The sequence below is a fragment of the Xiphophorus couchianus genome, chromosome 2, assembly GCF_001444195.1.
Source record: "Xiphophorus couchianus chromosome 2, X_couchianus-1.0, whole genome shotgun sequence".
Taxonomy (NCBI): Eukaryota; Metazoa; Chordata; class Actinopteri; order Cyprinodontiformes; family Poeciliidae; genus Xiphophorus; species Xiphophorus couchianus.
This window is the reverse complement of record NC_040229.1, coordinates 16426756-16452578: the sequence shown is the minus strand read 5'-3', so window position 1 is coordinate 16452578 and position 25823 is coordinate 16426756. Positions and strand designations below refer to the sequence as shown.

The following is a 25823-nucleotide window of genomic DNA, read 5'->3' as shown; positions in this document are numbered from 1 at the left end:
AATTACAGTTGCCTTAGGGAGCGTCGTCTCTGTGTTTATGCCCTCAATGATTGTACAAACAAAGGAGTTCATAGTCCATGTTCAATTACTCACGCAAATTAAAATAAGTAAACCAGTTTTAAAGCTTGTTTCTGTCTAATTTTAATGTCAAGTGTTGAATTATCTTCTCACATTCCCTACAGAAGAGTGACTCATAGGAGGGTGGAGTTATGTTTTCTCAGTGCAGTTCCCACCCCTTAGCTCAAACTTCAACGACAGATGAAAAATGAAACAGGAAACAAGAACGGGTACGGTCTGTTTTCTTTAAGATCTCCATGTAGTTAACTCATGTGGATACAGTACAGCAGAAAAACAGTACGTAGAAATCCATTCAGCTTATTTTATTTAAAAAGAAAACAAAATGTTGTTTAAGAAAATGCTTCCTTTCATTTTTCCACAGTCAGCATATATGCAGTGCTTTCACTTTAGATAGAGACAATAAAACAATTACTTCCAAAGTTGTTTTTAAAAAACTTTTTATACATCTTTAAACATCTTGTCACTCTTTTTTTATAGACTGACATTTCAAGCTACCCTTGTGCAACAGGAGATGGCACTGCCTAGCAGCGAAAGATGTCATGATGTGGACCTAGATGAGAACATAAAATGGAAACAGATTGGCCGTGGGGGGTTTGGTATTGTCTATAAGGTCAGGCACAAAGTCAGAGACTTCGTTGCCATCAAGCTACTTCGGAATACAGGGTAAATCCATTTGATTGTTATTCTATGTTATATGTATTGTATTTTGTAAATTTTTGTAGATAGCTGAAACATTAAATGTTTTATAGATACTGTTAAATGATTTAGCTTTCTTCTTTCAGAACCATTGACGAACTGTACAAGGAGGCTGAATGTCTGACAAAATTGTCTTCTGAGTTTGTTCTGAGAGTCTATGGGATTTACAATGGAAATAAGTTTCCACAGTTTCCAGAGGGAATAGTCATGGAGTTTATGGAAAAAGGAAGTATTCAAACCCTGCAGAAGGACTTGAGTAGCCCTCCACCACTGCCACTGGCCGTGAGATTGGCCTATCAAGTGGCTAAAGGGATGCAATACATCCATTCAAAGGGTTTTGTTCACCATGACCTAAAACCAAGCAACATTCTGCTGGATAATGACTTTAATGCCAAGGTAAAATACTAGGCTTTCAATGTTCTTTGTTCACAATAAATATGAAATTAAACTTAGTTGTTTTTCTTCCTTTGCATTTCTCAGCTGGCTGACTTTGGTCTCTCCAGGGAAACCACAAGTGTTTTGCCCAGTTCTGAACAATCAAAAGAGTGTACCAGAGGCACAATACAATACATACCGCCTGAAGCTTTTGCTCTAAACTATAAAATAGTTCGCTCCTTTGATGTTTACAGGTAAGAAAAGCATTGAATAATACATATGTTAATCATACAAATAGGAAAAGAAATACTGGACACAATAATTTTTTTCTCAGCAGATATCTATCTAATGAGATCATTGACATTAAATTAGATTGGTAGCAACCCAGTTGATTCACAGAAAGAAATCAAAACTAACCCATAGATTATGTTTAGTAAAGGGGATAATAGATATTGAAGACACTTCCTAAAATTTACTTGCTACTTAGTAGAAAGTAGCAATGAGTGTATGAGGAAAGTAAAAACATTCACTGACTAGGTGTTCCACACAAACAAACTTCAAACACTCATCTAATTTTGCTCTTTTCTTCTGTTGTTAGGTTTTCAGTTTTGTTTAAATTAGCTGATTGATTAGGCCATTCTAACAGCTTTATGCTGACAGATATCAGCTATATTCTTGGCTTTCTGCCACTTGCATTTTTAATGTGTTCAGTGGTTTTTTGCTGCTGTTCCACTTTGTGCAAAACAACGTAAATTATGGAAATTTGTTTTGATGTCTTTACATGGTTAAATTACTTTGGTCGATATCAACATTCAGGTGTACTCAGAAGTGTACCCCTACCATTAAAATTACATTTAATGCAACATAGACTCTTTGTTGTATGTAAAAAACAGTTTTATTTGCAGCAGACAGACATAAAAAACTACTATAATTTGATTGTGTAACTGTGCTAACCTATAAACTAATATTTTGCTGAAACTCCTTTTGATTCCGTTTTAGTGTTCATTTTTCTTGAGCTCCCATTGAGTTCACATCAATGTCAATTAAAGCTTAACTGTCCCAGTAGGACTTTCCTAACCTTTGATCTTAGTCTTTTTTTTTTATTGCTAACATAATATTTTTGTTGTTGAATGGTTCAGGGTTTATATCCTATCAAAGCTAAGAAAGTTAGATTTTTTCTGTGTATATTAGAAAACCCTAGCAATTTAAAATGTGTGAACTTTGACAGCTGCTGTGTGGCACAAATTTTATGTCAGTAGCTTAAGTAGAAAAAAAACATATTTACCATTAAAACATGTTCAACAATGAAACAACATATATTCTATTCTTGATTCTCCAGATGTGTTTAGATAAAATCTAAGTGTAATCTAGAACATTTGCCCTTTTTCACTCAGCTACGGCATCCTTCTTTGGTCTATCCTGAGTGGTGAAGTACCCTATCCAGGTATCAGTGATTATCTTTTAATCTTTTCCCATAATTAAAAACCTTCTTAGTTACAATTACAATAACCTATTTGCTTTACATCAACTTTCAAACTGCGAACATAGTTTACACCCATTTCTACATACATATCTATACACGTCCACATTTACCCCAGTCAATGCAGTTTTGTTGTTTTAAATACTTAGGGAAGCCAGATAGTCTCGTGGAACACAGGATTGAACATGGAGACAGACCTGATGTCAGTCTTTGCCTGAAAGAGGAGAAAGAAAAGAAGACAGCAGTGACTGAGCTCATGAAACATTGCTGGAAACAAAAACCTTCTGAAAGGCCTGACTTTAATGGTATGAGTCGGTTTGTCATGGAAAGAAGAATGTGCATTGACTCTTTGTCATACTGGACTAAAATCTTTATGTTAATCTGTTAGTTACATAAATGTGTAATAATGTACATGATTCTTTTGATAGCCCATACCATCTGAAAACACAAGCTTGTTTTTCTTTTAGAAATCGTCCATAAACTTGAACCGATTTTCTTACTTCACAAGGATGGAATTGATGCAGCCATTCGTGACGTTTTATTGAAACTAAGACAAAATGTAATTCCAGAATAAAAAATAGTTCTGCAAGTTTACGAGTACATGTTCTTCTTTTGCAGCTGTTACATAATCTTTACTTCTCTTTTCCAGCAGTCAAGAAGTAGCAGCCAGCTTTCTCAGGCAAATGCTGCAGACTTGGTTCCTTTGCCGACTCCAGGTAGATTGATCAATGCTTCTACATGGCTGTGTTACAACCCACTAATTTTATGCATTTCTTTCTTTCTCTTAGAAAATGAAGTGTCAAATGATGTTGTTGATCATCCCTCAGATACAGTACAGGTATTATCTAGATTTATTAAATGTGAGCTTGAAATGAAGAGAAAATATTCAAACAAAAAAGAATGTCAAATTTAAGTTGTTTTGTTATAAATCAAGATTTAATTCTTGTGTTTAATTAGCACATTTTATTTCAGCTATAGTGAAATGTCCATATTTGGTCCTCATAGTGATTTGTAAGTCAATCAACATTCATGTTTTCTCTGTTCTTAGCAGCCATCTAATGTAGCTGGAACTGAAGATTTAACAGAAGAAGAAAAAGGTCTGTAGCATTTTTGTGAATTTCTGTGTCAAAAAACAGAAAAAAATAAATAGATGGTGATCATGTTTTTTTTTCCTGCATGCAACAAAACACTACACACAGTGACGATTGTTGATGACATGATGGATGCTATAATACAGAAGAACACACGTGTCATGGCGATTGCTGCGGATCTTAAGAAAATGAAGATGATCCAAAATGAAACCTACTTCGAAATTGAGGCGGAAAAAACAAACCAGGCAAAAATGAGGGAGCTCTACAAGTCATTACGTGCATCAGACCTGGTGAAAGTTGCCTTCTATGACGCCTTGAAAAATCATGAACCAAATATTCTGAAACGTCATGGTATGATTTCCTGTTATTAGACATGCAAGGTTTTATTTGTGCTGTTCAGGTTTTTATTTTCCCTTTTTCTCTCTTCAGGTGACAGTTGAGGCATTCCTGCATCAGATGTCCAAAAGTGTGTGTGGTTTTCTTAATGTTTTTCTTGCTTTCATTTTCATTGTATAAAGTCTACAAATAAATACAGGTACCCATCCTTCTTGTCTTGAATTGCAAAACTGGTGAAGACACATCCAGAAAGACTGCATATGTATGACATACATTCTATTTTAAATTTTAAAATACAATTTCTTTTCGTTTCACTTCACAATTAAATATTTGTGAGTTGAAAAACATCCCAATACTACTACTATTACAACAACTAATAAGAAGAATTAAAAACTCATTAAAAATGTATTGTGACAAAATGTGTTAAAGCTTAAGGGCTATGAATATTTTTAAATGTTAACATCAGGAATTACTTCTTTTTTTTCCCTCCCGGGTGGGAAAAAGAGCTGTGGAGCTGTGGAGGAGGAAGGTTTGTAAGAAGCTTTTCTGGTTCAATCCCTAACTATAACTGTCACTAACAGTTAGTCAATCAACTGAAGCTGATGGTAGGAAAAACTAATCACTCACCTGTTGCACTTTAACTTACTGGACTTTAAATAACTAAAATAGCACTAAAAAATGAAGGAAAAGAGGAATGAGGGCAAAATTAATCTCATATCAAATTTTCTTTATGGCAATGACTTTTCAGTTGTTCGCAGATTGTTTTTTTTTTAATATTGGGAACATCAAGATTCAAAAAATGGCTATGTTCAGTTTTATTGGCAGCATGCCTGATAGTATTTTAATGTGCGCACACATGCAAACACCATGTTTCTCTTTATTTCATTTTGGGGGTGAGGCATAACTGCCTTGACATTCACACATTTACAGAACTCTAGTCCTTCAAGGGAAAAGTGTTAAAGCGTAATGTTGGTCCATCCCTCCTCCGAGGTGCTGCTTCCTTACTCCACCCTACACACCTATCTCACTCCACCCCATCCTGCTTTAATGCTCCCAATCCTCTTTGTGGGAGAGTGACGTCTGCTACAGTCAGAAACAGAGTTAAGCTCAGTAGCCACCAGGGTGACGGAGTGGAGAGAAGCTCCCAGGATGGAGGGAAAACAAACACGGCTGGGACCAACTCAACTTCTCAACCTGGGAGTGTGCTAAGGTTTCTGAAACTACCATCCCTTGAAAAGGAGAAAGACTCCTTTTCCTGCTTGCTGGCCTTGGTTCCTTTCATAATGGAGTGTTTTCAAACTGGAATATGAACACTCCTGATAACTGACAATATTTTTCAAGGGGTATTTTACTGATGGTGCGTACTTAAGCCGCAAGTTTTTCCCTGCAAAACTGAAAATTTTATGATTTGGTTAAGCTGCTGCTCAGAGGGCAAACTAGCTGGCAACAAGAACAAGCCTACTGGTGTGAGCATGCAATCAACTGAACAACACATGGAGTGTCTCTTGAGGTCTGCCAATGTTTACCTGGAGTGCAAAGTGTGATTCTAATTGTATGCAGAAAAACTGAAGAGGAGTGTGTGTGGAGGTCACAGAGCTGGATTTCCTAGAGATGGAAGGTCATGGATATGACCGCTTTGGAGAGAGTGACAGGGACAATTACCAGATTGATTACAGAAGAATTGTAGGAGACATGGAACCAGCACGGCCTCGCGTCTCAAACAGAGATGGGGAGCAGTCTCAACACTCCTTTTTGACTCATGCATACCCGCCGTCATATGGACATGGACATGAGACTGCAGCCCAGAGGTACAGCGCCACACGAATCCAGGCTGGATATGAACCAGAAAGGTCAGCGTCCACATTGAGTCATCATTGCTTTCAGTTAACAGTAGCTACTCTCAAGGCATAGTACCATGAAAGGACAAGTAATTGAAATATTCTCACTTTCTGTTGGCAACATCCACTTCCCATTCCACTCTATTTATCGGCAACCTTGGCAGCCAACCAAATCCTCTTACCTTGTGTGCTGCCGTCATGAGTATATAGAAGGAGTTTCCATTGACGGGGATATGTTCCTGTCTGCACTCCTGATCTAGGCACAACAAGAGTTACGCAGAGGTCAAGACAGAAATAAACATCAATTAATCATAAAGATTTAGTAAATTTTTTTATTGTTATTGCTGTCAGACTGTTTACAATCTGTCAAATTACTTATGAATCTGAATTATTCTTTTTCAAAGAAATGTTTGATTTATGCATTGTTGTGGCTGTTACTTGTTAAAATGTCGCAGGTGGCAAGTTCAGTTGATGTGTTCATGTTTCAGCATGGCCGACTACTTGATCAGTGGAGGAACAGGTTATGTTCCAGAGGATGGACTCACAGCACAACAACTGTTTGCTATTGGAGATGGGCTGACTTACAAGTAAGACTTTACTGAAGCACACACACTGCTTACCTACTGAGACTGCTGTAAAAATGCTCTCTACAGCACTACCACAGACTTATGAAATGAGTTTCATGGTAGCTAAAACTTACAGTGATGACACATCTGCTTAGGCTTTAAATGGAGGATTAAAATGAGTAACAGTACTTTAAGGGATTCTGAGTGGTATCATCGTTTAAAAGCAGTATGCTGGAGGGGGGAGGGGGGGTGTAATGGTGTTGATAGGAATTTAGTGTGGAAATAGCTATCAGGGTAGCTTCCTTTGTGGGCGTGTGTGTGAGTGTGTGTGTGACAAAAAAAAAATAGGGAAACACAGAGGGAGTGATATTAAAATAGAGCTTCACTTCATTGTCAATTTTATTACAATAGTTAGCAAAACAGTACAAATGACTTTTTTTTTAGATTATATTAATGAGACATCCATGGCTGCTGAATGGTTGCATGAGTTGCTTTTCATGTGTAGTAAGTGGTGCAAGCAGTTACTTGTTAAATTATTTTACACAAATTTATAACCTGGAGTAATTTGAAGGCAACTTATGTTACATTTTGTAACTACAATGGGTGCTTAATGGTAAAAGAAGGGAATTTTAAATCTAAGCTAACTTGTATCAAATATTTAACAATTTAACAATGTGTGGCCATTGGGCGCAGTCTTACTCATTTTAAATATATTATTATTATTATTGTTATAATTATTACTATTATCTACTTTCTTTCCACTTTCAGTGATTTCCTTATCCTCCCTGGTTTCATAGATTTCACGTCTGATGAGGTGGTGAGTAATTTTAAATATATGGGTTATTATACAATAGTCTTTTGCTGTTTGTCGCACAACTTTTGCAAACATATTGATACCCATAAAGCTCCTTCATATACTTGCTCACATTCTAATCATAAACACCAATTTATTTGAGGTTATTTTATATGACAGACTCACACAGAGTACTACATAATTGTCATAAACATCTTTTACAAAACAATCTGCAAAGTGTGCTACAAATATATATTGAGTCCCCTACATAATTACTAAACAATAGAGTCCATCTCTTTTTAATTATGTCCTTGTAGGAATACAGTTGGCCTTTGCAGTTTGTTAAAGTGGATTAATGAGCAAACCAGTTAGAGCCAAGTTACACATCAGAGAGGTCAAGAATCATTTTAAATTTAAATTAGGTTATAAAAGGATACCCCAAGCTGAGAATATTGAAATAGAACACACGTTACAGATTTCTATTCTAAAAAACAAAAACAAAACAAAGAAAGAAAGCAGTGTATTTCTACTTTCCACGTCCCAATTGTTTGTTAATTTGTTGGTCTTTCAAAAAATGTTAATAAAGAACAGAACGCTGTTTGTTGCATGGCAGAACATGAAAAAGTTCAAAGGTTATGAATACCTTTTTAAAGCCCTGTTCGTGGGTACTGCACAAACAGTACTCAGGTTACAACTGCAGTCAGGTTCCTACTGCAATTTCCTTCACAAAAGCAGTTTCAAGAACTGACACAGCAAGAAAAATATTTTGGCTGAAACTAATAGAAATTTACTAAAATTAGAATCTTTTGAACAAGATTTCTGGTTCTGTTCAGATAATTTTGAGGTTTGTGGTCCCAAACATATGAGAACATATTTATTTCCCTTTCTCTGTTTTCAAGGTCTACTGGGACATTAAATTAATTTCATGCTTGGTCACATGGGTGGTTGCCTGTTAGCAGGTGTTCAAAACACACATACACACCTGCTTCTTTTAGCACTTAAGAGCTAAACCCAGCAAATAACCCTTCACTGTGTCCAAACAGCCTCTTACGTGTACTCCATTGTAGTTTTGAAAACTGTCACTGAGTGAAATTATGGTTCACAATTTTCATTTTATTTTAAAGGACCTGACGTCTGCACTAACAAGAAAGATCACTCTGAAGACTCCACTCATTTCATCACCCATGGATACAGTCACAGAGTCGTCCATGGCTATCACCATGGCAGTGAGTACAGACTCTAAACACGTGCACTGTGCATCTCAATTCATTGGGACATCAGTTAAAAATAAATTTAAAGCAAAACTCATATTATGTGGAATCATGTCACACATAGAGATATATTTCAAGCATTTGTTTGAATTACTTTTATGGTTTGCGTCAGATGAAAACCCAAAATTAAAGACAGCAAATTCATATATGAAAGGATTTTTGATAAACTCGTTTAATATATTGTATAGAAGGAGGACAGAAAAGTGGCTCAATGGTCCCAAGTTTTCTCTTCTGATTTGTGCCTGTGTCTGTAACTACCCTGGTATTGCTATGCTTGATTGGATAGAACTTTTCAGGCCCTAAACATATGGACACAAATTTCATTCAGAAATCTTTTGTACTTGCCCGTATAAACCTCATCCAGGAACATGGAAGTTTGTTAAGAGGAAGATGAGAGACAGCAAACCAAACTATGCAGATAAGCTGAGTGCCTCAATTAAGCTTATGCTTGCTTCCTCATGAGGAAGTGCCACAACAAAAACATTGATGGAATAATACAAACTAAAGAAAGACCTGGCCAGAACTCTAGTGTTGATGTACTTTTTGCCCGGTGTTTCAGAGTACCAGTAATTTCTGGTAAACATCTATTTTCTTATATATAACTAATATTTTATGAGGATATTTCAAGTTTGCATCCGCTGTAAACCATAATCATCACATTTAAATGCTTTAAAACAATCACTGTACTTGTTTGATCCACTTAGGATGACTTTCATTTTCTTGTCAAACACCCTGATGTAGTACATGCACCAGTACATGGTATTCAATTCTGAACCTCAGAGGCCAGTTTCCTGCATGTATTAGATTTGACCCTTGTTTTGCACACTTTATTGACATCAACATGTTATATCCTTCTGCAGATCTTGATGACATGCTAAGGAGAAAACCCACCTCTTAAAACATGCATGACACAGAGTCTCAAGGGCAAGAACTGGTCACAGCAGCTCTGATTAAAACATGCTCTTGACCTGAATGCTGACCTAAATAAATTTTCCATTTTTATCTAATGGGGTATTTATTTTTCCTTGTTTCCATCTGGGTGATGTTAGCTGATGGGAGGGATTGGAATAATCCATCACAACTGCACTGCTGAATTCCAGGCCAATGAGGTGCGAAGAGTCAAGGTAAAATGATAAAATAAGACAATATAGACAAAAACTTTCATCATAAAAATAAAATATGCCAGTGGAACTATGACTTTATTTGTTTACAGCATGGACAGCAATAAAGCTACACTGTGAATAAACATTATATGGTTTTTTGGTTTTTTTTGCCAGAAATTTGAGCAAGGTTTCATCACAGACCCAGTGGTAATGAGCCCACATCACACAGTGGGTGACGTGTTTGAAGCTAAGAGACGCCATGGTTTCTCTGGGATCCCAGTGACAGAAACAGGCAAGATGGGCAGTAAGCTGGTTGGCATTGTGGCCTCCAGGGATATTGACTTTTTGTCCGAGAAGGATTATGAGAAACTTCTGGAAGAGGTGGGTCTTGAGTTGTTCGAACTGGGAACAAATTTTTCTCGTGAGCATATCATGTTACACCCATTTTGCTGTCATTTGAAAAAGTGTATTAACATCAATCAGTCTTTACAGTTGAAATATTTTCTACTACAGGCCATGACAAAAAGGGAAGACCTAGTTGTTGCACCAGCTGGAGTCACGCTAAAAGAAGCTAACGACATACTGCAGCGAAGCAAGAAAGGTAACGATTTCAAAATGTTCTGCTGCTGAGAAGAAAATAAGTAGGATCATGAAAGCCACCTCCTGGTTTTACTGATTTTAAAATTTGATTTTTTTTTTTTCAGGAAAGCTCCCCATTGTGAATGACAACGACGAGCTTGTTTCCATCATAGCAAGAACTGACCTGAAGAAAAACAGAGATTATCCTCTGGCTTCCAAGGACTCGCGCAAACAACTGCTGTGTGGGGCTGCCATTGGTACCAGGGAGGACGACAAATACAGACTGGACCTCCTCATGCAGGCTGGAGTGGATGTGGTGGTTCTGGTGAGTCTTGAGTATTAACTGTTTCAGATTTTGATGGATGACTTTATATTTGTTAAGGTTAACTCACAAGCGGTGGAGTATTAAATGTAGCAATAATTACTTCATAAATCTTATCAGTATCATTAACATTTTTTGTGACAGATTTGTCAAAAACTAATTTTGAAATAGTTCAGAAAATCTAAATTCTGTAAGTTTCAGAAAGTAATATATAGAAAAATATATTTCTTTTGAATATCACAAAACTTTATGATTATACTGGAACTGGTCATTTAAAGAAAAAATAATAATTTATTATTTATGAGTAATAACATCATATATTTTGAAGATTAATTTCTTTCAAGAAAAAACGTACAACTTTTTAATGAGAAATTACAAAGTAGACTTAATTATTAAAAGTATTATCAATGTCTCTCATTTTTGTTGGAATTAATAAAATTTTAAATATTGCATGTATGATTTTGTGATATGTATACTTGATCTTAAAGATTTGTAAGGAAAAAGTTTCTGTTTGAATATTTTGTTTTGATATAAAAAATAGGTCATGAATAGTTTGCGTTGAATGTGTTTATGAGTTAATGCTTCAGCCTTCACCCTTTTCTGGACTATATATAATTTGTTTACCTATTTTAACTGATCATCTTAACTATTACTGTTGGATCCTGTTTGATTTACTTTTAATATTTTCCCTTCAAGTTTATCATTCATGTTCAACTTTATTTATTTTTCATAAAAATAAGAAACAGCAAAACCCTTCTATCTATGAATATTAGATATTTTGAAATTCATTCAGTAAGAAAAACATCATACTGTTATTGATGTATTCACCATTGCCAGCAGCTAAAGGTGGAACCTGCAACTAACTCATTGCAACCAATTTACTTTCTGAGTATCAGAAACATGTTTATATTCATTAGAGAAAAATTTGAGCAGAATATTCCACCTCTGTAAACTAATGAAGCCTCTTCAGTTTGAATGGACAAAAATATCACAGTTTAGAACAAGGTCACCAAATGTAGGTCACCGTCTCTGGAGTTTGTTCTCTCATTTTACTATTTATTCCTGGGGTGGCCATGATTCATCCTGAATGATTATTATTTGTATTTTCTCCCAGGAGCAAATTCAAATAAATGTATTTTTATTTGTTACAAATAAATTTATTAAAAGTACTTTTTTGCACTCATTGGTGCTTTGGGTACAGGAAAGCTCCAGCTGAGAGCTTCTTTTTTTAAATTCAGCTTTAACAGGACACGATGCATCAATGAAATTCCCTTGATTACTAATAAATTTAGGATGGATGAAAGTGCTTTGTTGTTTATGTTACATGTTTTCTAGATTGTCTTTAAAACTATAAAAAGGGAAATGCATTTAGCAAAATTAAATAGCCTGTTCTATCTCTCTGGATCTCTCTTCTGATTGCAGGACTCATCTCAAGGAAACTCAGTTTATCAGATCAACATGATAAACTACATTAAACAGAAGTATCCCGATCTACAAGTGATTGGAGGAAATGGTGATTGTGCTTTCTGAATTACATCACTTTGACCACATTTGTTTCCTTCATCTTTCAGCTGTTCTCTGTTCCTCTGTCTCTCTCTAGTGGTGACAGCTGCACAGGCTAAAAACCTCATAGATGCTGGTGTGGATGCGTTGAGGGTTGGGATGGGCTGTGGTTCTATCTGCATTACCCAGGAAGGTAAAAAATTAAGCTGACGACCCAAATGTGACCAAAATAACCCTTTGAGTTTGTGAAACACTTCCAAAGATCTACATCATTTACATGTCAACTACTTATTTCAGTCTTATGTTGTTTATTTCTTCCTCAGTGATGGCATGTGGACGACCTCAAGGAACATCTGTTTATAAAGTTGCAGAATATGCCCGGCGTTTCGGAGTACCAGTAATCGCGGATGGAGGCATTCAGACAGTGGGGCATGTGGTGAAAGCTCTTGCCCTAGGAGCGTCTACAGGTAGAAATGGGCAGGAGTCCTAAATATTTACTACTTTCTTAGGTTCGGTGGGGAAATAATGATTGTCCCCATCTTGCAAAAGAAGTGTTTAACTGTGTTTAACATTGTTGAGCAAAATGTTCTCGCCAAAAGTTGCAAATACTTCACTCCAAAGTTTTGTCCAATTTTATTTTTTCATCAGTGATGATGGGGTCTTTGCTCGCTGCAACCACTGAGGCTCCTGGAGAATATTTCTTTTCAGATGGTGTGCGTCTGAAGAAATACAGAGGAATGGGCTCCTTGGATGCAATGGAGAAGAATAACAGTCAAAAGCGTTACTTTAGGTAAAAATGTTTACGGCATTGTCGTGGGTGGCTGATGGCTCCCCATGGTGCCTATAGAACGGAACCACTTAACAAATTACTTTAAGCGAGCATATTTAAAGAACAACATTTTTTGTATATTGTACATTTGTAATTGACTGTTATTGTAAAATAGTGCAAAAATATTTTCTCTGTATGTCTTGAAGTGAGGGAGATAAGGTGAAAGTAGCTCAAGGGGTCTCAGGATCAGTTCAAGATAAAGGTTCTATCCAAAAGTTTGTTCCTTACCTCATTTCTGGGATACAACATGGCTGCCAGGACATTGGAGCCAGAAGTTTGTCGATTTTAAGGTCAATACTTTATGAATTAATTTATTTGAACTTTTTGTAGTGTGAAATCTTTAGCAAGTTTTCACTATGTGTGTTGGGTTGCAGGTCAATGATGTATTCAGGAGAGTTGAAGTTTGAGAAGAGAACCATGTCTGCTCAGATGGAGGGAGGAGTTCATGGCCTCCACTCGTAAGCATTTCCCTTGGCTTTATATCTCTTTTATTGTGCTTTAGAATTTGTAAGAGTGTGTTTATATTGCCATCTGTGTGGGACTTATGATTCTTGACTTTTATCAGCTATTCAGTTTTTGCTTCCTTAATTCGCTTTTGTCTGAGCTGGAATAAAATTAAGCTGTTGCAACATCAAAACAATCGTTTTTCTTCTTCTTTTTGCCTTCTTGGTATCATGTTAGATATTCTTTTTTGCCATGTAAGTACTTTCATACCAACATCCTCATCATTGCTTGATTCATCTGTGCTGAACATAGCTTTTTACTGATAACATTCATGATCATGTTTTTTTTTTTATTCAAATTGTAGTTACAAGAAGTGGCCTCAATGAGGCAGGAGGACGAGGAAGTATGCGATCAGGACCAAATGTCCCGACCCCAGCTGCAGTGAGCCGATGCAATGGACTCATGTGAATAGAGTTGACACCAAGATGATAGAGTATATTTGCAAATATCTCTCTTTGAGTTAAATCAGGATAAACAGCAAGATCATAGATGACAAAAAGTCAAACTACTGGACACATGGATCATCTGATGAACTCTTTTATTTTTTTCATGTTTTTGCGACGACGGAGGGCTGAAAAAGTTGTAAAGAAGACATATTTTAATCAATAGGCACATTTTGAATTTGAAATACAAGAGGCTCTTCTCATTTGAATTTAATCTGATAGAAATCTGTGTATATTGTTTGTAGAAAAATACCAAAGCATTTTATTTCACAGAGTTCAAATATACACCTTTGTAAGAAAGTGTTTTCAAGGCTAAATAATTGGTAGTCTCATTTTTATGTCATTCCTGATGTCCTTGATTTGTACCTTACGTTGTCTATCTTCTACAAAAGTGTTTATTATTAGCATGACAATGACTTGGTATTTTGTCTGTTCACGCCCACCATTAAAAAAGAAAGTACCTACTGACTTCACTTTTCATTGAAACAATACAGATTTTTAAAATATAATTTCACCTGTTAAATATTTATTGCTTTACTTATTTTGAACTATTACAGAGTTTTTTGCATTAGTATAATTTTTTTTGTGCTTTCTTCAATTTGGTCATTATTATCTTTGTTACCATATAAAATTCCAGGAAACTGTCTGAGATGTTGCATCCAGTTAAGTTTATTTAGCTGCTCCTTCTAAGAATTTGGCAACATCATTATTGTTCTCATCTACATAAAATTAAAAGAAAATACCCAAGTTGTAACTAGCACTGTCAGAGCAAAACAAAGTATTTTGAAGTCAACATTGTGACACTGTTGTACAGTTTTTATGTGTATTTTGGTATATAAAGAAGAAAATATTTCATTCTTACTTCTCACAGATAGTCAAGAATATATTATAATATACGTTTGATCTGTATGTTCGCAGATAAATGAATATATAATAACCTTAATACTTCCTAAAATCTTTATTGTGAATCTGCTTTCTGACCTCTTGTATTGGAAATATTGAGTTTATGAGAGGAATAATAAAATGTACACTATGAACATTATGTGTCAAATTGTTAATACAATAATTAGCAGAATGACAGTGTCAATTATTTCAAAATGAAATGAATTCAGGTATTTATTGAAAGGAAATACTTAAAAATTTTACTTTTCTCCATGGCAAAGCTCTAAATCAGATTTACAAGGTTTGATTTCATTGATGAATGTGTGCAACTTAGATTCAATGGAACAAGTAATTGGAAACAAATCCCTAACCCATATAAATAAGGATCTGATTAATGCACATTTATTCAACAACAGGACTGTCTAATTTCTGTTCCTGGAGGTTTTGCATCATATTTGCTGTTGGTAATCAGTTAAAGTCAGCATGGTTAGTTATCACAAGTTCTGAGTAATATGTGGTCACTGGGTCTTTCACATGAAATAGTCTGAAGAGACAGAAGTCAGACTTTTTTCCATTGAAAATTTGTTAACATTGAAATGCGTAGAACATTTAGCATGTTTTAATCTCATAAACATACAAGTATAAGTCTTTAAGATGTTTTGTCGAGTTCGTGGTTCTTCTTCATTTTGCACCCAACACTAAACTTTAAAGAGAGACAAATTCTGTGACAGTAAAAGGAATTATAAATGCTATATTTGGCTTGATTTTGTGCTGTGAAAGTGAAAGAAAAATGCCAACTCTACCGAATGGCTATAACAGTCATTGCTAAAGCTTATTTTAACTCCATTTGGTGAAGAGAGTCAAAGATTCCAAAAAAAATTACATTTTTTCCAGCCTTTATTTCATTTCCCATTGTTATTTCAGGGTGGACATTTAGACAACACATTCTTGCTATGCAAATGTTTCCCTTACTGAAACAAAAACTATATACACATATCCATTGATAACAATAAGAAATTGTCTTATTTTCCCAGCTATGGTTTGGTGAGTTAATTATGAAAACATTCAAATTCCTTGTAGTAAAATGAGATCTACAGGACTTGCACTGCTTAAAATTTGTAGTTTCAAACTTTATATAAAAAAATTCTGTTTATTTTTGCTATTAATATTTTGAAATTAACTGATTAAATGGCAGAACATAATGAACATAGAAAAGTTGCTAAAATTCCCTCAGTGGAAAATTTTTGAAGTTATTGGATAATCGCTGTATCTTTTTTTTTAAATTTGAAGAGTAATAGCAATCTCTAAATTAAACTGCAATAACTGGCAAATGGAGATGTGGAGCAAAGATCTTTAACTTCACACCATTTGCTGGACAATAGTCACTGAATATACTGTATTTTTGTGTCTTTCATAGTCTCTTTGGCCAGGATTAGACAACAAATATAATTAAATATTTGCAAGAATTCATCCAAGTTGTTATCAGAATATCCCACCCAACGTACAAAACGCTTACTTGATCTGTACTGCAGACAGAACATCGTTTTTGTCCATTTAACAGGAATTTCACATGATAAACTTAAACTTGAGCTTGAAGTTGTTATTTTAAGAAACCTTTGTAAGGTTTTCCAAACTAATGTTCTGAACAAAAGCATAGAGCAGATATTCCGCTTGCAAACGTTTGATGCTGTGCTCTGATCTCTAAGGAGTGTAAAGAAAGAATAAGAATAAAAGTGTAAAAAAACATTTTTGCAAGGTACACAATATTTACAGAAAATTATTAGGCCGTGTTAAATTAATAACATAAATTCTACCTACATTATAGGTGATAGTCTATTTATTATTTTAAACTTTCTGTACACTCTCAGTTCTTAATTCTTAACTTGCCTGAACTTTCAAATCTTTTTACAATTCAATAGTGTCACTGCACATACTCAGGGCGTCAATTTGTTTGCACACATTAACAAACTCTGCTTGTACTGCCATATCCCATTCAAGCTGCTTGCTTTCACTTAGATGCTTAGTCACTGGCAACCGGCCGGACCCTTTACTGTCTTGGGATGCTAAGCTCAGAGTTCTGTATTTCCTGTGATAAGACAGAGAGGGTATTGCCCTTGGAAAGTTGCTTTGGGTAATACTTTGCCCCCTGTTTGTCCAGGAATTTGAATGAAACTTTCCAGTTTGTTTTGGATAATTGCACAAACCTTGGGTTGAACCAGTAATGCTCCCTTTCCAGTCTATCTGACCCGTTGGCACAGGTGCTTTCCTGTGAGACATCAAACTCCCATGTGGTTGAGAAACTCTGGAACTGGATGTAGCATTCTCTTGATCCACGTCTCCACAAGATGAGGCCCGGTATAGAGTATCTACAACACTTTTGGGCCCATGGTTTAATGATTCCTGGGCAGGAGAGTTCAATGAAAAACTTGAGGAAGTATGGAATAGTCTTTGTGGACTAAAAATGCTGTGAGAGAATAAGGACTCACTAAAGAGAGCCTGGTCAATGCTGCGGGACAAGTCTATGGGAGATGGGGGTCGGAAATCCCCAGTGGAGTCACTATCTGTACCTACACTATCAAGTGATGATAGCTGGAGCTCGTCTGCATTTTCAGGTTTGCTTGGTGGTTTTTGAGGTGTGTGTAAAGGCAGAGTACTCTTGTTTGGACTGTGCTTGTTTGCACAGTCTACTTCACTTTCAGGATTGTCAACCATTGAGCAAAGAGGAAGCGCTTCTGACTGCTTCTTGGCATCAACATTGCAGACCATCAACCTTTCCTGCTTAACCTGGGACCAGGACTCATGAGTGGAGAGAGCTGGAGAACTCACTTCTTCCTGTGAGGGCCTACTGTGTCCTCGCAAAGGGGAGTTGCAGGATAGACGGGACCAGGATCCTGGTCTGCTACTACTTATGGTTTTCAAAGAGGGGTTGTTGTTACAGAACAGAGGATGTGTGCCAATAATGCACAATCCCACACCCACTCCAATCTCACAGAACCTGTAGCCAATCTGGTAGCCCCACCAAGGCCACGGTTCGAACCCAAAGCCATCAATTCCACCCAAACCAAGAGCATGGAAGATCCCATAAAGCTGAAAACCACCACATCCTAACAAGCACAATGAACATCCTATCCCAGCTCTTGCTGCTCTGTCCCAGTCTTCTACCTTGGAAAAAGGGCAAATTACAGGGCGTACCAGTTCTGGTGATCCGCCAGCCTCTCCATTTTCACTCAGCCTGTAAATGTGTTTTGTGTTTAATTGTTTCAAGCAGTAAAAGATGAGGTAGGAGAATGAAAGAAAGATGGCTATTAAGACAAACAAACCCTGAGGGAACAAAATGACCACAGTGGGGAGACTGTGAAACAATTGGAGGAGTCCAACACATCCAAGTGAGATCATAAACTGCAACAGGCACATACATAGCAAAAGACAAGGCTTTGGCAAGGCTGAAAATGAGGTAGAAATAGCAATAGGTAGTGAAAGATAGCTGCGTGAGTGCAAGGACAGGAGGAAGAAAGCCAAGGAGAAGGCTGATATTAAACAGGGCGTTGGTAATTCTGAGAGCAATTGAGTGACCAGAGGAGGAAGACGGTCTTGAGAATTATAAGCGTCATACACCAAACTGAAACCTTGGATGCCTGCAAATGCCAGGATAAAGAAGTGGAGCATTATAAAAAGTCCAATTCCAGGGGGGCACCGTAGAGGCAAGCCTAACAGGCAAACCACAGAGATTAGGCAAATTAAAGTAAAGACAGATCCCAGACCATAGATATGTGCTTCCCATGCAAAGCCCCATGTTGCAAAGGCAGAATTCCAGTCTGAATACAGAGGGACCAGAAGGGCAGGACTGATAGCCAGAGAGGGGAGCAAGGGCTCACTTGGTGTAAAATCCTCTGGATAGGTGGGAGTCCAGGACTGATCTGATGTTTTACAGGGCGTGGTGGGTATATCCATGTCACCCTCGAGCAACAGTGTACCAGTGGCCTTTGGGACATTCAGGCTGTCTTTTCTGGAATCATCTGTAAAGAGAAGACATTGTGACACAGGAAAATATTGTGCACTTACTACATTTTTAGAGCAGCTCATGAGATTAGACATTAAATTATATTAAGTAATTAAATTATCTGTCTAACCATGTCCTATTATTTTAAATTCTTTTTTATTACCTATTTGAATAACAGCAAAATGATTATGTCAATACAAATTATAAAACAGGCAACTCAGGCAATCATCTCTTAATTCCAAAGGCTTTGGCTTTTAAAATGAGACCAGAAGTGAGCAGCGAGTGTATGTGGGAAGTTAATCCATAATAAAACAGAGCAGGCTTGCAACTGGGAAGCTCTAAGTGGGTCACACAGAGAGAAATGGGAGCAAGAACAAGTTGTGTGTGTTGGTGTTCATGTGAACATAACTGACAATGATTTGTTTATTAGCCAGTATTGACCTGATTACTGATTTTGTTTTTGGGATATAGTTATTAAACAAGGTCAAGATGTGCTCTGCTATGAGAACCTGGTTGTATTCTCAATCAACGTTAAATGATTGATTCTGTATACAAGAGATATGAATCTCTATCTGGTCATGAAATAAAAGGCTAGAATGTGAAGCTGGTTAGAAAATTAAATGTGTCTTATTTAGAGAACTTTGGTAAAGATGAAGTCATTGTGTTAATACAGAGTCAGCAATCACTATTACAAACAGTGGGTGTTAATCTCATCAAATATCAATATTGCATGGATAGTTTATCTTGTGGTCCAACTAACAATAGCTAAGCTACATTTGGTTCAGGTGATTTGTAATTTGGTAAACATTACTGGAGTAAAACATGCAGATGGAGGAAGAACCATGTATTCCAGTTTTGTCAAAGTGCACTTCCCCCAATCATGTAAACACAAACTCCCCTGACAAGTGACTGTGAGTGCATACAGTAAATACTGGTTTGAGGCATCTGATTACCATTGCAGCTTTAACTGCGAGTGATCAACATGGCACACTTTGTGAATGCAATCACTGTGTTTGCGAAGAGTTAAATATTAGGGAATTCAAATGCAATGAAAAGACTAAGAAAGGAAGGTAACCAAAAGCAACAAATTATAGTTGCAGTGAGAGTAAATCCCAGTGGTTACAAAATATATTAAACATTTGATGAACACCAAACATCTGCACCAAAAATGCTGCAGTGACACAGATTCTGTTGTGAGATGCTATGTGGTCAAATTTACAGCTGTACTAGTCAAGTATGAGCTATCAGTGAGCTCATAAACCACTTTCCTGTGAAGTGAAGACTTAATTCTTACCTCTGGCTCCCTCTGTGCTTGTTGTTACTCTGGTTAAAATAGTATCTGCAATAGAATTTGTCCCATTTAGATTTTTCTGTATGGACATTGGAATGCCTTCAGTCCGTCCCTCATTGTTTGTTGCTGGTGATGGAGCTTGGAGGTCTGGGTTATTGTCCGGTCCAATAAATGGTGATGAAGTTGAGTTCCAATCAGGTATGGGTGATGGAAGAGAGTTAGAAAAAGGTAAAGGAAAATGAATATCAGAAATTTCATTTTGCAATGTTGTCAATGTTTGCTCATTCTCTCTGATTTGTGGAGGATGCTCTGCAGACACTCGACTTCTCTCAGTTGACAGAAAATTTAATGTTTCCTTTGTTGGATTTTGTAGAGCCTTTCCTAACAAGATGTTTCCAGATGTTTGTACACCCTCCACTAGAGTAATGTCCTTTTTCAGAATGTCTGAAGGCTTTGATGTGAGTCTTTCATCATTAGGATAAAAAGGAGATGTTTCAATATCTTCCTGAATGTCACTATATTCACCAATTACACCTTGTCTGTCTAAGTCCTCAGATGACGAGAAGGGCCAATTCAAAGGGTGATTCGGGAAGTCAACATTTTCAAGTCCAAACATAAAACTGTCTTGTGCCAAACTTGACTGGCGAGGTTTTTCTGTGGGCTGTGTAAGAAACTGTGTCTCTTGGTAGTAGTCAGTCTCTCGTGCTTCTTTGGTATTTTCTTCAGTGAAAGCGGCGGCGTGAAGTAAGAGAGAGAATGAAAGAAGGAAAAGAAAATAAATATTCCACAGTGATCCCATGCTGAGGGTCTGCAAGCTTCACTGATTGTTGTCTGTTCACATGTTTGGACTGTAAACATCAGGATGTCAGTGATTCAATTTGTGACAAACCTGGAATAGAATTGAAAGACAAATGACGCCTCTTCACATATTGTACGTCACCAAGGTATTTGCAATAATATAGAATAAATTGCATCATGTGGGTTGTGAACACTGCAAGATTACAAAGTAAAAAAAATATTTAAACATTAGCATGTAGCAGTGCTATTTTCTTAAAATCATTCAGATTTTAGTTTTCTTACCTCATAAGTGATCCGTTCTGCTGCAGCCTTTTCAAGCATATAAATTGCTCTGTGCTGCTTCATGTCTGCAGTCTCGGTCTGCACTGCACTCTGTCTCTTTTCATACTCACTATGCTGTGCCTCTCTTCTCTTCATCAGCCAATCGACTCATGGGACAGACCCCACCTCCTCCGGCCAGCCTCAACCCTCCCACGTGCTGCCGCTGGACAGAACTGACAGCGAGACTGTTTGCAGCAACATCTAGATGAGCATTGTCTCCTTTTTTGGATTCAGGCACTGAAATCCTTCTGAGAAAAGAGTGCTCGTATAAAACAAAAGCCACAAGCATGAGATAAGATCCTTAGCATGCTCTTTAGGCAACCCTGGGGTATTCTCTATTTAAGAGATATGCTTATTTGAACTATGTTGACCATAACTTACAGGAGCTGTTAAACATACGTAAATTATTTATTCATCCATACATCTGATTCAGAAGCAAGCATTCATAATTCATGAAGTTGCTGTTGTGCGCATGTGCTGAAAATATCTACTAGTGGAATTTATTATTTAATGAAATATATCTCATCACTGAGTCTTTTTGATTACAACAGATTTTAGCTTCTGGTTAAATTAGTTTGCTTAATTTAATTTAATTTGGGATTGTATTTGAGCTATCACATGAAGAAAGAATGCATCCATATTTTACTGATCATTAAATTAAGTTTAAAGCACATTCATTTGTATTTTTATTTATCACACTGTTGCACCTCTGCTTTGTGCTTCATTACACAGAATTTAATCATGTTAGCATGTCAGCATGGTAGGTAAGAATGACAACCCTGAGAAGCCATATGTGACTTGTTGCAGTGATGACTCAATGATTTACATCACTTCAACTAATGATATACTATGCAGGTGCTCAGTACGTACTGATGAAGATACACTCACCTCTAGATGCTGGATACTCAGAGCAACTCCGTGTGATGCACTCTGACAAATACTTGATGCTTAGAAGAGCTAATAATTATTGGATATTTTAGGTGTAATAGTCTGATTAAGCTTTAATCCTCACACTCAGTATAAACAAACATTATGAATAAAATGATACGATGACAAAAGGACAAAGAAAAGCATTTGTCCAAACATAGCAGAACACTATGGATTTTACGTCATTCTTCTTAAAAGTCATGCACTGTAAACTGTGATCCATAAAAAGCAATGAACATTCTTCATATAAATTATATATTCTAAACAAGGCTGACATACCTGGTAAAATAGAAAAAAGTGCAACAGTAGTTTAAGTAAGCATACAGTGTAATCTGGTATGTTTCTATGGTCTAATAGGTTAACACAATAATTTCTAAGTTAATGTAATGAAAAAACATAATTTTCTATGGCTATTTCAGGTAAGCCAGTTCTTCTTTTTAGTCAGTACTGGCAAATATATCAGAAATATGACTTTTTAGACTGTAAGTCCTGTACAAATTAAACCTAAACAAAAAGTTTGAAAGTCAACCTCGGTTAGCTCATTGGATCAAACTTGGTCACTTTTAGACATTAAAACCTGTATTAAAAAATATTTTTAGATTTCACTTTTCAACTAAGTGTTTTGATGGTCTCTGAAATACATCAACTCAGCATCACACTTTTTTTTTTTACACGTTTGTGTGTGAAAGAAGCATGTCATGGTAAAAAAATAGACATGAAGCAGTTGGACATTTTATTTGGTAAGAAGGGAGCTCTTACCCAAATATATTAAAATTATAATGCAATCAATTGTTGTGTCAAATACAGATCTAATAATATTTTCTTTATAATTAAACAAATTAGCCAGGGAAAATGAGGAAAAAATCTGTTTTAGTTTGGATTGTACCATCCTACTATGTGTAATGCCATCCGGTTTGTCCATGTGAGCTGTTTTTTTCTCAGTGGGGAGAATCCAGAAACCTCCTGACCTAATTTAATCCCAGGGATACTTCTAAAATAGACTATGATCCACATACCTTAGGAAGCATCTGGAAACAGTGACTATGAAGTTCAGACAATTACATCTGTTTTTATCTGTCCGACTGAAAGAAGAATTTCAAAAATGTCTCTTCATGTACTCTACACAGGCAATCACATCTCATCCTATGCTGCCAAATGCGCACGAACTCTTACTGTCTAAAGAAAAAAAATGTCCAAAAAGAAATCAAAATAGCATTCCAAAACAAATAGGAAATTATTTAACACACACAAATGTTTCTGTTCTGTATCCCAAAAGTTATCCAGGCTTTGGAAGCATGAACTCTTACAGATACCCTGTTTGCTCATAACCTTTGCCCATGAAAATATGATTTACATTCACATCGGTAACACTTGGGAGTGAAGCTAAATCAGATGAAACACAGAGTCAGAGAGGAACTTCCACCACAACCCAGGGTGAGATTAACCCCGTGTCTGATGAGGACACAGGAAAGCATCAAGTCAGCCGTAACTAAAAGGCTGGGGAGGAACAATGACAGCCCAAACATATGAGCTCAGAAAGGGACGTGGGCAAATTATTGCCGCTTCACACTTAATAGGTGGTTATGTAGAGTAACTTGGATCTGTTTAGACAAATCCTCCTGAACAGAATAGTGTCAACAGGAATTGGGTCCAGTATGGGAACGAGAACAGTCACGACAAGGCACACAGATAAAGCTGGACAAGAAAATGAAAGGTGCATGTATGCACTGAATAACAGAAACTTTTCACTTTTTATTTTGACATTTTATGATCACATTGCTTTAAGAAGCACAACCTTTTTCAAGCCTTTGGACCAGAGGTCTGCAACCTGTGACTCTTGAGCCCCTAAGTGGCTCTTTGGACCTTCCAAAATGGCTCATAATAACTTTAGCCTAAAACTATTCAGTACCAACTAAAATATTTACAATACTATAATATAATACTTGTTGTTGCGCAACACCCCCCCCCCCTCCTTTCTGTCTCTACTCTCTCACTCTCGTACTTCCTCTTCTGAGAGGGGAGATGTGCTACCAGCTCTCCGTCTAACGGGTACGTTGAATTTCCTAAATCTGCTGGGATTTACCCTGTCCAGAACTGAAGTAAACTCTGTTTAAGCTGGTTTCGAGAAACGATTCGCCTGGTTATCTGACGGCCTACATCCAGGTGTCCCACCCTTCTTCCCCCTGTGAATTAGCCAGACTGAGCAGCCTACAGCCAACTAGTTTCACAGAGCACACCTGTTAACGGTCGCTCGTTCTCTATTTTGCAACTTGCATTTGTTATTGAACCAGGTAGGTTTTAGTGACTCGGTCGAGTCCCAAGGATGATGTTTTAAATATGGGCTACCAGCAACCTAAAAACATTTTCCACTTTTTCCTCTCCAGAATCAAACATCACAGCTATTTTACAACCATCAAAGAACTTTAAGGTGACTCATTAACTGAATGTCCACAACATCTTTAGATTTTCTTTATGCTAAATATTTTATTAGTAAGGCATTTTTGCAAGGGTCAGTACAGCTTAATTCAGTAGCAGAAATAATCAAATAAGTAAAATCAATCATCTAGTCTATCTTTCCCTACTGCTGACACTGAGAACTAAATAAGGAACCTTAGAGCAAGACGGACGGAGTTTGGCGCCTCGAACCCCAGACCTGGCACGACGACGAAGAAGGTGTGGCAGCAGGAGGAGGAAGTTGATCGATGAAGGCAGGGATCTCTGTAGGTCCGATGAACTTCTTCTCCGCATGGATGGTGAGGTCACACAGGACTTGGTGCTGGCAGGAAAAAAGGCACCAGTTCTTCTTCCTTGTCTTTGTCTTCATCTTTGTCTTTGGGGTCAGAACCCAGCCGATGAGAGAAGTGCGATTCGAAGCCACAGATTGTGGGCCAGACGGGTTGGTCTCCATGTGCAGGACAGTCTCCGGCTCCGTGGCCCCGGCTCTTCTTCAGCTGCAGAGTTCTTTGTCCATCTCGATCTTGGCTCGAAGCTGCCCGGAGGATCCAACGATAGGTTCCTCTTTTGCACCCACCTTATATAGGGTTTATCTGTCTGCTTAGACAGATGATCTCATATCCGTCACTGTCTTAAGAGACATCATGTCATGATGTCTGTGCCAATGTCTCAGGGTTGCTCAACCTCCTGTGTCCCTTGCCTGCACAACCTTTCACCTACTCTCTACCTCCAACATATCAGTGATGTTTAATTGCAGTTACACCTTTTTACACCATTTCAAGTTTAATGTCAAAATCACATTTATCACATTTATTTTCTTTAGCTTCTCTGATTTAGCATTCATTTATAATTTTATAACCATAACTTATTAATTATTCTTATTATAATCTTAATGTGAGTTATTACAGATGTTTTCTGAAAAGAAACCAAGAATAATCTATTATTCTAATTATTTGATACCAAAGTTACATTTGCTTGTTTTTCTTATAAGTGTTCTCACAAATATAAGTGTAAGTATTATTACAAGTAAATCAATATTAATATAAGTATTTTACTTTGAATCTTATCAAATTACTCAAAATGTTTAGATTTAATTTTTTAAAACTTTCATGCTTTAAAATAGTCTCAGCTATTTTTATAAATCTGCAGGCTGGAAACTTCCTCTTTTTCCAGGAAACCTGCTTTTCTTGTTTCATGAATCTCTCTGACTGACTATGATTTCTTATGATTAGATAGAAAAAAGTAGAATTAAAGCAAAGTTTGCATGAGACAAAAACAACACACACAACCAGATTTATTTTATTGACACTTAAGTCTACTGCTGGGCCTTGATGTCACTTGAG

The 25823-nt window shown here is 36.8% G+C and overlaps 3 protein-coding genes across 8 annotated transcripts; 2 read left to right on the top strand and 1 right to left on the bottom strand.

Moving 5' to 3' along the window:
• Positions 1 to 174: 174 nt before the first annotated feature.
• On the top strand, positions 175 to 4264 carry LOC114151261 (receptor-interacting serine/threonine-protein kinase 3-like). Of its 4 annotated transcripts, none has more exons than XM_028028372.1 (12): positions 175 to 287; positions 556 to 741; positions 861 to 1170; positions 1255 to 1403; positions 2544 to 2593; positions 2779 to 2934; positions 3097 to 3188; positions 3282 to 3345; positions 3418 to 3467; positions 3678 to 3726; positions 3829 to 4071; positions 4150 to 4264. In XM_028028372.1, the coding sequence occupies exons 1-12, from the start codon at positions 259 to 261 to the stop codon at positions 4158 to 4160; spliced, it is 1389 nt and encodes a 462-aa protein (XP_027884173.1). In that variant the 5' UTR covers positions 175 to 258; the 3' UTR covers positions 4161 to 4264. The 4 variants fall into 4 exon arrangements, with proteins under 4 accessions (XP_027884173.1, XP_027884181.1, XP_027884164.1 ...); XM_028028380.1 differs by having other exon boundaries at positions 3279 to 3345; positions 3681 to 3726; XM_028028363.1 differs by having other exon boundaries at positions 3279 to 3345.
• Positions 4265 to 5132: 868 nt separating this feature from the next.
• On the top strand, positions 5133 to 14276 carry impdh1a (IMP (inosine 5'-monophosphate) dehydrogenase 1a). 2 transcript variants are annotated; one of them, XM_028004862.1, is made up of 16 exons: positions 5133 to 5906; positions 6383 to 6481; positions 7229 to 7277; positions 8378 to 8479; positions 9574 to 9648; positions 9802 to 10008; positions 10141 to 10228; positions 10332 to 10531; positions 11951 to 12041; positions 12129 to 12224; positions 12355 to 12498; positions 12680 to 12821; positions 13007 to 13150; positions 13235 to 13318; positions 13542 to 13558; positions 13669 to 14276. In XM_028004862.1, exons 1-16 carry the CDS (start codon positions 5668 to 5670, stop codon positions 13770 to 13772), a joined length of 1881 nt encoding a protein of 626 aa, XP_027860663.1. In that variant the 5' UTR covers positions 5133 to 5667; the 3' UTR covers positions 13773 to 14276. The 2 variants fall into 2 exon arrangements, with proteins under 2 accessions (XP_027860663.1, XP_027860672.1); XM_028004871.1 differs by lacking the exon at positions 13542 to 13558 and having other exon boundaries at positions 13669 to 13787.
• Positions 14277 to 15568: 1292 nt separating this feature from the next.
• On the bottom strand, positions 15569 to 21318 carry prrt4a (proline rich transmembrane protein 4a). 2 transcript variants are annotated; one of them, XM_028004838.1, is made up of 3 exons: positions 21061 to 21318; positions 19984 to 20869; positions 15569 to 18705 (listed from the first exon to the last, which is right to left on the bottom strand). In XM_028004838.1, the coding sequence occupies exons 2-3, from the start codon at positions 20777 to 20779 to the stop codon at positions 16595 to 16597; spliced, it is 2907 nt and encodes a 968-aa protein (XP_027860639.1). In that variant the 5' UTR covers positions 20780 to 20869; positions 21061 to 21318; the 3' UTR covers positions 15569 to 16594. The 2 variants fall into 2 exon arrangements, with proteins under 2 accessions (XP_027860639.1, XP_027860649.1); XM_028004848.1 differs by having other exon boundaries at positions 19984 to 20127; positions 21061 to 21306.
• Between the last annotated feature and the right edge of the window lie 4505 nt (positions 21319 to 25823).